The following is a 14,149-nucleotide window of genomic DNA, read 5'->3' as shown; positions in this document are numbered from 1 at the left end:
CCAGAAACAGTAGGGACCTAACAGAAGCAGAAGATACTAAGAAGAGGTGACAAGAATACACAGAACAACTATATAAAAAAGGTCTTCATGACCCAGATAACCATGATGGTGTGATCACTCACCTAGAGCCAGACATCCTGGAGTGTGAAGTTACAGGGGTCTTAGGAAGCTTTACTACCAACAAAGCTAGTGGAGGTGATAGAATTCCAACTGAGCTATTTCAAATCCTCAAAGATGATGCTGTAAAAGTGCTGCACTCAATATGCCAGCAAATTTGGAAAACTCAGCAGTGACCACAGGACTGGAAAAGGTCAGTTTTCATTCCAGTCCCAAAGAAAGGTAGTGTCAAAGAATGTTCAAACTACTGCACAATTGTGCTCATTTCACACATTAGCAAAGTAATGCTCAAAATTCTCCAAGCCAGACTTCAACAGTACATGAACCAAGAACTTCCAGATGTTCACGCTGGATTTAGAAAAGGCAGAGGAACCAGAGATCAAATTGCCAGCACCCACTGGATCATAGAAAAAGCAAGAGAATTCCAGAAAAACACCTACTTCTGCTTCACTGGCTTAGACTTTGTGTGGATCACAACAAACTGTGGAAAATTCTTCAAGAGATAGGAATACCAGATCACCTTAACCTGCCTCCTGAGAAATCTGTATGCAGGTCAAGAAGCAACAGCTAAAATCGGATATGGAACAACGAACTGGTTCCAAATTGGCAAAGGAGTACATCAGGCTGTATATTGTCACCCTGCTTATTTAACTTATATACAGAGTACATCATGAGAAATGCTGGGCTGAAGGAAGTACAAGCTGAAATCAAGACTGCTGGGAGAAATATCAATAACCTCAGATATGCAGATGACACCACCCTTATGGCAGAAAGCAAAGAGGAACTAAAGAGCCTCTTGATGAAAGTGAAAGAGGAGAGTGAAAAAGCTGACTTAAAAATCAACATTCAAAAAAATAAGATCATGGCATCCAGTCCCATCGCTTCATGGCAAATAGATGGGGGAACAATGGAAACAGTGACAGACTTTTTTCTCTTGGGCCCCAAAATCACTTCAGATAGTGACTGCAGCCATGAAATTAAAAAACACTTGCTCCTCGAAGAAAAGCTATGACCAACCTAGACAGCATATTAAAAAGCAGAGACATTACTTTGCCGACAAAGGTCCGTATATAGTCAAAGTTATGATTTTTTCAGTAGTCATGTATGGATGTGAGAGTTAGACCATAAAGAAGGCTGAGCACTGAAGAATGGATGCTTTTTAACTGTGGTGCTAGAGAACACTCTTGAGAGTCCCTTGGACTACAAGAAGATCAAACCAGTCCATTCTAAAGGAAATCAATCTTGAATATTCATCAGAAGGACTGATGAAGAAGCTGAAGTTCCAATACTTTTGGCCACCTGATGCAAAGGGCCAACTCATTACAAAAGACCCTGATGCTGGGAAAGACTGAAGGCAGGAGGAGAAGGGGACGACAGAAGATGAGATGGTTGGATGGCATCACCGACCCAGCGGACATGGGTTTGATCAGGCTCCAGGAGACGGTGTAAGACACTGAGGCCTGGCATGTTGCAGTCCATGGGGTTGCAGTCGCAGAGTTGGACACAACTGAGCAAATGAACAACAAGATGAACAAAATTGTCGAGAGAGTTGTACCAGCCTGGACTAAAAGAAATAATTTCAAATTGAAGAGAATTTTTTTGGACTCCTAATTGTCAATGAGAAGGAAGCAGATTGAAAAATACTACTCAGTTCACAAATGGATAATTTACAGAAAAGAAGGGCTTCTTAAAGGGTAGAGCCACAAGCAGAAGAAGATAAAAGATTAGGAAATATATCCAGGGTAATAGAAATGGGCCCTAATCAAAGAACATGCATTGCCTCCAAAGCAGGGGCCCCAACTAATGAGCCAGGCTCGATTTCATACTTGCCATTCACACCAGTGGGCTTCAAAGGTGGCTCAGTGGTAAAGAATCTGCCTGCTAATGCAGGAGACACAGGTTCGATCCCTGCTAGGGAAGATCCCCTGGAGAAGGCAATGGCAATCCACTCCAGTATTCTTGCCTGGGAAATCTCATGGACAGAGGAGCCTGGCAGGCTATAGTCCACGGGGTCACAAAGAGTCAGACTCGACTGAGGATGCACACACATCTTACCAGCGCCTGCAATGTGCCTCCCACTCCTCCATATGGTGGGAGTTCTACTGATGGTATCCTGTACGTGTCTCACCACGGTACACTGGTTTTATCTTTTCAGTTCCCAGGCCTATATCAAGAGGGACACAGTTCCTTTCATCAAGAAGTTAAGTCTCATGCTCCCAACTCCTTTTTTTAATCTGGACTGTTTTGTGGCTTGTTTTTACTAACAGAATTCCAGCAGAAGTGAAATGACTCAAGAAGCCTTGTGGCTTTCACTCTTTTCCTCTTGAAACACTGCTGCTACCATGAAAAGAGCCCAGACTCCTCCTAGGAGAGGCCACAGGAAAGAGAACCTATTTTGCGCCCAGTAATAGCCCCAGGTAACCGCCAGGACATCTTCTGCTACCCAAACCTAGCCAAGCTGCCAGATGACTGAAGGCACATGAGTGACTCTAGACAATAACATTTAAAAACAAACTGCGCAGCTAAATCTAACTCAAATAACAAAATACTGAACAAATAAATGCTGTTTTAAGCCACTACATTTTGGGATTACAGGCAATCATCCCTTAGTATATAAGCAGGGATTGGTTTCAGGAGCCCCTTTGGATACTAAAATCCACAGATGTCAAGTCCCTTATATAAGCTAGTGTTATGCAGTTGGTCTCCAAATTCAAGGATTTTGCATGTATTGAATATTTGTTACACAGCAATAGATAACTGCTGCTGCTGTTAAGTCGCTTCAGTCGTGTCCGACCCTGTGTGACTCCATAGACGGCAGCCCACCAGGCTCCCCCGTCCCTGGGATTCTCCAGGCAAGAATACTGGAGTGGGTTGCCATTTCCTTCTCCAATGCATGAAAGTGAAAAGTGAAAGTGAATTGCTTAGTCATGTCCTGCTCTTAGTGACCCCATGGACTGCAGCCTACCAGGCTCCTCCGCCCATGGGATTTTCCAGGCAAGAGTACTGGAGTGGGGAGCCATCGCCTTCTCCATAGGTAACTGAGAGAGGTAAATAAAATAATGATGCATCTTTATTTGATGAAATATAATCAGCAGCTCAATGGAAGCTTTTTAAAAATACCGACCTGAGGAAAACAGTGGGAACTCATGCAGTTGACATGAACATAAAATACCATAAACCATAAATTACTACCAATATGTCCCAGATTAATGCTGAAAGATAAAGTTTCCAAAGTTAGACTACCACAGAAGAATTCCTTACAGTCCTTTCCTAGCGCTATCCAATCTCCAGTCTTAACATTTTAAATGGATAAGAGTGCTATCCACTTATGGGCCTCTTTTTAAGACAAGGTTTTCGATTTTCAACTTCAAATAAACTCTGAGGATACCACTGGTATTACTGAAACTAAAAAGACAACTTAAATAAGAACACTGAATTGTAGGCCGTTTTAAATAGATTATTTCAATAGAGTAGAATTAATTTTTGAGGTTAAAGTGCACAGTTGCTCAATTTTAATACAGAGATTTTTTTATTGGGGAGGAAGCATGTGTAGTGACAAAGCACTAGAATTCAGACAACCTGCGTCTGATTAGTAGAACGAAGTAAAGCAAACCGCTTATTTTTGACCCTGATTCCTCAGTTATGACCCACCAAACAGCTTCTAACAGCATTCTAGAAGACTCAAAGGGAATAAGAATTTCACGAAATTAATAAGCAAAAATAAAATGGTTAACTTTACAGTCCCTTGAATTACTCTTAATACTAATTATTATCTAATTAAAGCCACCTTGCTTTGAGTAGTTATAACACACTAAATGTATGTTCACCTAATCCTATTAACAATCCTATGAAGAAGGTACTGAAAGGTTGTTGTTGAATCACGCAGACACTGGGATTCTTGGCCCCCGGAGGAGAAGAATTCAATTCGGGGCCAGAGACGAGGCTTGATCGCTCAGAGCTTTTGTGTAATAAAGTTTTATTAAAGTATAAAGGAGATAGAGAAAGCTTCTGACATAGGCATCAGAAGGGGGCAGAAAGAGTGCCCCCCTGCTAGTCTTCAGCTGGATGTTATATAATCACTAGCAGTCTGTTAATGAAAGAAAGGAATGTCTTAAAATTCAGAATGGCACCAGGCCCCTCACCCATAAGATGCATTTTGGGATAATCTTGGCACCAAATGGTTTATCCTGGGCTATAAAATGATTAACTTGAATCTTGAAGAAGGGCAGACCACCATACAAATAGTTTAATTTACATAGATTAGGGGAACAATTCTGAGTATAACATACTGGTTTGTCAAGCAGGTTCTGAGCCAAGAGGCGGAACCGACTTGAAGACAGAGTTTGGGGGTAAATGTAGTACGTTAGCATAGCTTAAGACAAACATTTCCATAAGAAAAAGGCATTGGTTATCTCTAGGTTTGAGAATAGTTAACTTCAGGCCAAACCAGGTGTCATTATGGCAACACAGTATTTTAAGAGAAACCTCCTTTTAAATTTGTATAGAGAAGGAAAAAATATCACTAGTTCGTTTCCTCCTGCCACTTAAGAGAGATAAAAATGTCTGACATTTGCAGGCTATTTCCTCCATTTGGAGACCCCTGGCCTTCCTTCCTGATACCCTCTCAGTACTATTACTATATTCTACCTAACAGTAAACTAAGGTATAGAGGCTGCTAAGCAACTTTCCAAGGTTTTGCAGCTGGCCTGTTGGAGACAAAGCCAGAATCAAATGCAGTGTTTTCGTTTTTAACTCTCGAGCCAAAACTTTTAAATACAATATGAGACCCTCAAGTTCCACCACCAAACACAACACAAGAATTCTGATGTCAGAACTGCAAACAGGCAAGATTATATAGTGCCATCAGCAACAGAGCAAGAATCAGGTGATCTAAATTCTAATGCCAATTCCGCACGACCCACACCTGGATGTAAAACAATGAGCAAGTTAGCAATTTAGCAGTGGAAATCAAGTAGTTTTAAATCAAGAAGAAATTAGGATGGCTGACAAATGTGAAATACATATATTTTTCAAATATGAACTTTATTTTTGAATACTAAAATATTTCAAATATTGAAAATAAGAACAGGTTTGTAGGGAAAGTTGATGCTAAGGTAACACAAAGACGAATCTGGGAATGTTTTATATTTAAGTAGAGATGACCACAAATGCTATTTCAAAAATCAACATTTACATGAAAGGAAACCAACAGTAGCAAGAAGAAAGAATATGCTATACATGTAAACTTTTACCTTGAGAAGAAAAAGGCAGCTGAACGTAAATGGAAAGATAAAAGGTCAGGTACACAGTGTCAAAACAGTCAACGAAAATAGATAAAGGTGTACTACCAAGTCCCCTTTAGGCCTGAATTGATCTATCCTTCGAAGAATTTTATGAACCTAAATAATCATTGTCCTCTGAATACATCCACTTACAAAGAACAAGAACAGTTTATAATTTTATGCCACAACGAATGAGTATTTAAAGCTACTTTGGGGTTTAGAATTGCTACAGCAACCTTAAGTACTGCAGAAGAGGAAAGTGTCGTGGAAACATTATATGTGACGAAAAAGCAGTCTGTGCTCAGAGCCCTTTGGTGACCTAAATGGGAAGGAAATACAAGAAAGAATATATGCATGCATGTAGCTGATTCACTTTGCTGTACAGCAGAAACTAACACAACAGTGTAAAGCAACTATAGTCCAATAAAAATTAGTAATTAAAAAAAAGCAGTCTGGGCTAAAAAGGCAACATTGTCTTGCCCTAAGAAGAGAATTAGCTACCTAACAAAAGCCAGGAAATGGAACAGTATAATAGAAAATAGCAAAACAGTCAGATGCTAAATAGCATCAATGAACTGTCTTAATTAGGAAGAGCTGACAGGTTCTGTATTATACCTCAAAATATTCTAAAATACCCATTTGGCAAGTTATGAGATGTCGCTTCAGAATGCCTATGATTAAACAATAATCTAATTTTCCACAACATGGAATGATGGAATACTAAATACTAATTTATAGGGGGAAAAAAAATTCTCCTCCAAGTACAACCATATTATCTCTAAAACCTGAAAGTTTCAGGCTAGGTGTATAGAATTTTCTTAGGTGATATTAGAGGCAACGAATAGCTGAGTCCATTCTACATTTCTACAGAGTGAGTCAAACTGTCGATGACAACCAGAATCATTTACTTAAGATAATCCTCCATGAAATTATCAGGCGATCATCAGGGAAGGGGTGTTTCTCCTTTTCTAGAATTCTTAATAAAACCAGGAGTAAAAAAAAAAGATGTAAACTCAACAAGCCAGAAAAGTGATCCTTGTATGACCACAAATTGTTACTACTGTATTGATACATATGCAGGGGAAATTAAAGAACCAACTTCAAGAAATAGTCAGAAACAAATTACACGTGCTAAACAAATGCGATCGCTAAGAAACCTGGAGTGGTACTTTTTAGAAAGATAGTTCCTTTGACGTTGCATTAATTTGGGCGCAGATAATGAACGTCTTAGCCACCTTCCTTTACCCTTTTCTAAGCCAAGCCCTTCGGAAGCTGGAATCTACAAGGCAGACACCAAGAAGGAAAGAAGCTCACGGTGGAAATGCTATCCTCACAGAGCCCAGAGAACAGCTGACGCCCCAGAAGCTTGGAAAATATTCCGTTTACCTTACTAAGAGCGCTTAGAAAGGAAGACGATCGTCCACGTGCACTATTGTTTTCCAGGTGTGTTTATTTATATGTAACTTAGGCTTTGATATCAGTACCTCCAACCTCAGGCAAACGGTGGGGAGGAGGAATGGCAGCGCCGCGTGTGGTATCCGGGCGCAACACAAGTTAAGAAAATAAAAACAAAACCCTTTTTAAAAATTACATTGTACTCGGTGCCCTCACCTCTCCTCCACATCGCTGCCATCACCCCCACGCAGCTCCCCGCAGCCGCCGCCTCGGGTCCCCATGACAACCCCTCCGGAGGGCGAGCCCCCTTCTGCGGCGTGCTGGCCCTCGGCCCGGCCCGGCCGCGCCGGCCTGGCAGGTGACAAGTCCACCGGCCTGGCAGGTGACAAGTCCACCTGCTCCGGGCGCTCGCCCGCCCCGCTCCCGGGAGGCGGGCCGGGAACCCCGCAGCCTCGGGAGCCCCCACTCCCGGGCCAGGGCACGACCCTTTCCGGTCGGGGACCGGGGGGAGCCCGGCCGCATGGAGAGCTCAGGAGGTCCCACTCTGACCCCCACACGAGTGACACGGGGGCCGCAGCGGCCCCGCGCCTCGGTCTCAGGGGCTGAGTAGCGGGCGCCGTGGGCGCGAAGGAAACTTGTCGGTTTACACAAACGACGCGTCACGGCGGCGGGAGATGCTGGGGACGACGCTCACCTTGAAAGGGTTGTTGAGGTCCGGGTCGGCAAACGGGTTACTGTCGAAGTCCGACATCTCGCGCTCGGCGTCACCCACCCGACCCAGGCGCCGAGAGAGAGACGGGCGAGGCCGCCGCCCCCTGCGCGCTCACGTCGCCGCCGCCGCCGCGCAGATCCGGGGGCGGCTCGCGAGGCCGCCCGGCAGGCCGCGCCACTGAGCATGCCCGGTGAGGCCGGCAGCCGGCGCCGCGCCGCCTTCGCGGCCCCAGTCCTCCTGGCTGCGTCCCGCGATCCGGGCTTTCGCTGCGACCTAGTAGGAACGAGGGGCTGGGGAGGCCGCGAGCCGAGGTGCTCGGTGATAAGCACCCTGCAGAGTCTCGGCGTTTGAATGAGCGGGGCGTCTCTCTGGATATGGTTGTATTACTGGTTTAAAATCGGCCCCCTGAGGCAGAGCGTAACTTAGGGGAGAGGTCGCACGTTGCGAGTAAGAAAAAGAAACACTGAGCCCACGTCTCCAGGTTAGAAAGGCAGCTCGGGACGCAGGCTACACACCTCCGGAAGGAGTGGCTACTGGGCGCAGAGGAGCGGGGACCCTGTCTCCAAAGACAACTCCCCGCGATGCCCAGTCCTCGCTGATGAATTTCGCACACACTTGACCCCACCTGGGAATCCCAGCCTTCAGGTTTCTCCGCCCCTGGGTTGCTGCCAAGTCACGGAGACCAGCCTCGATGCCACCGATCTGGACTGGCTCCGCAGAGGTTTGAGAACGAGTCAATACCAGGGTCTGGCCCTTTCTACCATCCTCCAGAATCTGCAAAATGGCTACGTCTCCGGAAATGATCGCGGGGTGGCACAGGTCCAGAGATCAAGGCCTTCACGTAATCATCTACTTACTAGATGACACACAGATGTCGTCTTTGTTTTCATTCAGGCCTTTGGGGGCAAAATATACACCTCTGTTTTCCTAGTCACTACCCAACACCAGTGGAGAAGGGCATGGCAACCCGCTCCAGTATTCTTACCTGAAGAATCCCATGGACAGAGGAACCTTGTGGCTAGAGTCCGCGGGGTCCGAAGCGACTTAGCACGCACGCACACACCCAACACCAGCGATTACAAAAAATGAGTATGATATGAAATTTATTTGTATCATGTGTTGTCTCACCCCTGAACTTAATGAAAGGGCATCTCTGCATTATTCCCTTCTCACCTTCCTTTTGCTCTAACAGCAAAACACTTAGCAGACCAAGCTAGAATAAGCCAGAATTATTTCACTTGGAAGGAACTAGAGTTGGTTTTCTTGGTCTTCCTGCACTATTCAAAGTCACCTAGGAAATGGTTTCTCCCCACTGTGAAAATACTAGCTGGTGACAATAAACAAAAAACACATTTGCTGTAATCTCTCTGTTGGGATCCAGGCTGGGATACATGACAAGCTTCTAGGCCGCAGACTAGGACTGTCAACTGATAAGTGACAACAGACCAGAATGATCGTGGCAGAACTGCAAGATTGTGGGCATGGAAAACAGCATGCAATCTACTGTACTTGGACTCCTATCCTCAGCAGCGCCCAGGAGTCTGTAGCTGAGTGCTCCAAACACATGTGGAGTTCAAATCCGAATTTTAATACTACTTGTGCCACACACTTCACCTCTCTGAGTTTGTAAAGGGTTATTTAAGACTTATTTAAAATAAGATAGAGAAAAGTTACCTGCAGGTATTTAGTGCCTAACAAATATTGTTGAATGTGTGAAAATGCTAAGGGGGCCCAGTCCATCTTTCTTAAATATTTTTCCTCATCACACCTGAGCACAGATTGACTTCTCTCACCACGTTGGCCCTCACTCCCTTCACCTGTCCTTCAAATGACTCAAATAATCAGCAGCTGTTAATTATGCATCTACTATGTTCCAAGACAAAGGAGATCAGCTAAGTCTGCATTTCTGGATGGAAATTTCCAACTATGCTGTGTTTACACCTAATGATATTAGCACTTAATGCAAAATTTTACAGATTTCATCATTACAGAATCACTTGGAATATTTGTTAATGATGCAGACTCCCACCTCTCTGTATCACCTACGCCTGAGATTGGCTTTACAATAGGGGCCATGGATCTGCATTTTTAAAAATTTAACTGTAGGGAAAATTGCTCTACAATGTTGTGTTGCTTTCTGCCTTACAATGCAAATCAGCCGTATTTATACATATATTACCTCCCTCTTGGGCTTCCCTGGTGGCTCAGACTGTGAAGAATCTGCCTACAATGCGGGAGATCTGGGTTCCATTCCTGGGTTGGGAAGAGCCCCTGGAGGAGGGCATTCTTGCCTGGAGAATCCCCATGGACAGAGGAGCCTGGTGGGCTACAGTCCACAGTCCATTGGGTCACAAAGTCGGACACAACTGAGCAACTAAAAACAGCACAGCACCTCCCTCTAGACCTTCCCTCCCTCTTGGCCTTCCCTCCCTTCCGCCTATCCTACCCCTCCCAGTCATCACAAAGCACCAGGCTGGGCCTCCCTGTGTTATATAGCAGCTTCTCACCAGCCATCTATTTTACACATGGTAGTGTATATATGTCAATGCTACTTTTTCCATTCATCCCACTCTTAAATATTTCTTCTATTTTTAAATGCCTTTACATATGACTATATTCTTTTACATAAATGGGTTCATAGCATACTCACTAATGCTTTTAACCTTTAAAAAAATTTGTTTTTTGTTTTCCTTCCTCTCTATTCTTATAATACTGTCTATCTACAAGCACGTAATGTAACTCACATAATCATATTCAAACATAATACATATTCATGCAGGTATGCCTATACATAGTCATACAGAATTTTGGTATTTTCTTGAAAAAAAGGATTTTTTTTTTTTTTTGCAAATTGTTTTTCTCACTCAATAGTAGTTTTTCAGTGAGATGGGCATTGACAAAGAGACAATCTATGGTTTCTTACCCCAGTACACCACATAAATATTTGTCTCTTTTTATGTGTACCATTACTATAAAGGTGAAAAGTGCTGAGAAGCATGCTGCTGCTGCTGCTGCTGCTAAGTCACTTCAGTCATGTCCGACTCTGTGCGACCCCATAGACGGCAGCCCACCAGGCTTCCTGTCCCTGGGATTCTCCAGGCAAGAACACTGGAGTGGGTCGCCACTTCCTTCTCCAATGCATGAAAGTGAAAAGTGAAAGTGAAGTCACTCAGTCGTGTCTGACTCTTAGTGACCCCATGGACTGCAGCCTACCAGGCTCCTCCATCCATGGGATTTTCCAGGCAAGAGTACTGGAGTGGGGTGCCATTGCCTTCTCCGGCTGGGAAGCATAGCTTAATGGAGATATCTCCAAATCAACAAGTATACATCTATGTATTCTTTTGAACTGAAAGAACCTTTAGCCCCTCTCAAGACCGAAGAAGAAACTCAATTTGAACATTTAAGTCATTTGCCTCAGTTACAAAGGAAGTGAATGGAGGAACTAGAAACAGAAGTCAAATCTATCAAATCACATTTCAGACATTAAAGGCATAGATCTGGTTGGTACTGTTTCATAGAGGAAGAAGAATGCTATGTGCAAGGTAGAGAGAAAGCATACAGGAGGCTTTATTTGTTGGAGTAGTTCATTTTCTAGGAAGGATGGACAGGTGCTCACACACGCTCAGTTGTGTTCAACACTGGAGCCCCACCAGGCTTCTCTGTCCATAGAGTTTTCTAGGCAAAAATACTGGAGTGGGTTGCCATTTTCTTCTCCAGGGAATCCTCCCAACCCAGGGATCGAATCCACCTCTCTTGCGCCTCCTGCACTGCAAGAAGATTCTTTATACCACTGCCCCACCTGATAGAGCAAATGAAGAGTCAACCTAGTTGCTCTGGCATAAATCAGCTCTGTGACCTTGATCATATCAGTTCACCTCTCTGACCTGAGTTTCCATGCTAGTCAACAAGTACTTACCGAGCACCTACTGAGTGGTGAATATTGTTTTAGATAGTGGGGATAAAGCAGTGAACAAGTTGTAAGGGTAGGGTCTATTCCCAAGAAACTTTGTAAACCTAGAAGGCCCAAAACAGGGCTAAATGATATCTCAGGTCCTTTTTTTTTCCCCCAAACCTGTGCCCCCAGCGTTGGAAGCACAGAGTCAACCAGTGGACCACCAGAGAAGTCCCTCATGTCCTTTAAACAGCTCTAACATTCTATTAATGGAGAAGGCAATGGCACTCCAGCACTCTTGCCTGGAAAATCCCATGGACGGAGGAGCTTGGTAGGCTGCAGTCCATGGGGTCGCAAAGAGTCGGACATGACTGAGCGACCTCACTTTCACTTTTCACTTTCATGCATTGGAGAAGGAAATGGCAACCCACTCCAGTGTTCTTGCCTGGAGAATCCCAGGGATAGGGGAGCCTGGTGGGCTGCCATCTCTGGGGTCGCACAGAGTCAGACACGACTGAAGTGACTTAGCAGCAGCAGCAACATTCTATTAAAGGGCTTCCCAGGGGCTCAATGGTAAAGAATCTGCCTGCCAATACAGGAGACAGGAGATGCGGGTTCAGTCCCTGGGTCTGGAACGTCCCCTGGAGAAGGAAATGGAAACCCACTCCAGTATTCTTGCCTGGGAAATCCCATAGACAAAGGAGCCTGGCAGGCTATAGTCCATAGGGTTGCAAAGCATCAGACACGACTGAGCACACACGCAACATTCTGCTAATCAGAATTCTTTTAATTTCTGTCCATGACCCTTTAATTTCTGTCCATTCTTTTAGTTTCTGTCATACTCCATCATCATACTGCTTCTCCCTCAGCCTGACACGTTTAATGTGTGAATCCTTTGGACAAGGGCTTAGTCTGAATTCCATGTTACCTGTACTGACAGCTGGTGAGTATTGAGAAGACAAGTCGAAAATTTGCATTTCCAACCTCAAAAGTTTCACTGGACTCTGGGTTCACAAATGGGTTAAAACTGAAACCCATCATCTCTTGCAGAAGACTCAGTCTCCAGCTGTGCTGCTGTGTCTCCTGCTACTGATACCAACCACGCACCCACAGGAGCGTACGTGGCCTCTGTTCAGCCACCGGCTATACTTCAAGAAGGTATCAAAGGAGTTGAAGGCGCTGTGTGGTAGGCCTGATAATAGTCCCTCAAAGATGTTAACATTCTACTCATTGGTACCTATGAATATGTCACTTTCCATGGCAAAAGGAACTTTACCAATACAATTAAGGTTAAGGACTTGAGATGGGGAGATTATACTGCATTATCCAGGTAGACCCAAAGGAATCACATGAGTCCTTAAAAGTGAAAAGGAAAGCAAAAAAATTGTTGGTTTTGAAGATGGAGAAAGGAGGTCATGAGCCAAGGCATGTGAGTGGCCTCTAGCAGCTGGGGACAGCTCTCAGCTAACAGCCAAGGAAATGGAGACATGAGGATAAATTCTGTCGACAACCTTAGTGAGCAAGGAGATGATTCTTCCTGAGAGTGTCCAAAAAGGGATTCAACCTCAACAACACCTTGATTATAGCCTCATGAGACCCATAGACGTATTCATTCACATCAGCACACATTTTCCACCTTACAGCCTTCTAAGCTCACCACCTAAGCTAAACTCATCCCAACCAGCTCTCTCTTATCACCTTTTCCGTGATTCAAGAGGCTGAATGGTCTGAGTATCCTTAAGATAATTATATCATAGTGGCATTCTCTTATGATTTATTGCATCAAGTATTGTATAGTATGGGAACACAATAAACTTAGCAAAAATAAATGTATGTTTTGAGTCTCCGTTTACCTATGACTACATGCACATACAGTCCTGGGTACCAAGAATGTCCATTTCCCACTCAGTTCTCACCTGTCAAAGTCCAACCAATCCTTCATGGTCAATTTCAAATAACATGCCCTGAACAAATCTTTACTGGCTATCCTTAATCCAGACTTATTTCTACCTTCCCATAGTATCTGACTTCCCTGGTGGCTTAGACAGTAAAGCACCTGTCTACAATGCAGGAGACCCGGGTTCAATCCCTGGGTCAGGAAGATCACCTGGAGAAGGAAATGGCAATCCACTCCAGTACTATTGCCTGGAAAATCCCATGGACAGAGGAGCCTGGTAGGCTCAGTCCATGGGGTCGCGCAAAGAGTCGGACACGACTGAGTGACTTCACTTTCACTTTCCCATAGTATCTAAACAGTTCTGTATCTCTGTTCCAGAACTCACAATATACCATCTCCTATGGGTATAAAATTAGTATTGATAAATGCCCAGCATGTATGGTAGCTATTGATATTTGGATCAGATGACTATATCTGTCTCTCTCTATGATGTGAGCTTCTGAATGCAGGGAGAAATTCCATCTTTATATTATTTACAGAGCCAAGCACAGCATCTTGTTCAAAGAAGATCCTCAACAAATAATTGTGGGTTTACTGCTAAAATGTCTTAGCTTATAAAGGAGATTGCCACTTAATATCTTTGGTCAGAGTAAGTCCAAATATAAAATTAAGAGTAACCATTTTAGTAGTCAGTACAAACAGAATTGTGCAGCTACTGATAAAGTCTTCTGGACTGAAAATCTGAATTCTAAACAATGACTTCATAGAAAGACTGTGGAATCATTTCAAATGGTATGGACCAATGAGATGCAAGAACTAACTGTGGTACTCATCGTATTACCTAAAATAGTCTG

The 14,149-nt window shown here is 44.0% G+C and overlaps 1 protein-coding gene across 4 annotated transcripts in view; it reads right to left on the bottom strand.

Annotated features, from left to right (window-relative positions):
• Positions 1-9,261, bottom strand: part of SCAMP1 (secretory carrier membrane protein 1) — a 125,771-nt gene extending 116,510 nt beyond the window's left edge. Inside the window, exon 1 of one of the 4 annotated variants that reach the window (XM_055536643.1) lies at positions 9,181-9,261. In XM_055536643.1, coding sequence (XP_055392618.1) covers positions 9,181-9,246 — 66 coding nt within the window. In that variant the 5' untranslated portion in view covers positions 9,247-9,261. Of the gene's footprint in view, positions 1-7,488; positions 7,686-8,131; positions 8,445-8,491; positions 9,138-9,180 lie in introns of those variants that run through there. The other 3 variants (XM_055536645.1, XM_055536646.1, XM_055536644.1) reach the window with 3 other exon arrangements.
• Positions 9,262-14,149: the final 4,888 nt, after the last annotated feature.

Source organism: Bubalus kerabau, chromosome 10 (genome assembly GCF_029407905.1).
Source record: "Bubalus kerabau isolate K-KA32 ecotype Philippines breed swamp buffalo chromosome 10, PCC_UOA_SB_1v2, whole genome shotgun sequence".
Classification (NCBI taxonomy): domain Eukaryota; kingdom Metazoa; phylum Chordata; class Mammalia; order Artiodactyla; family Bovidae; genus Bubalus; species Bubalus kerabau.
This window is presented reverse-complemented; position numbering and strand designations above follow the sequence as displayed.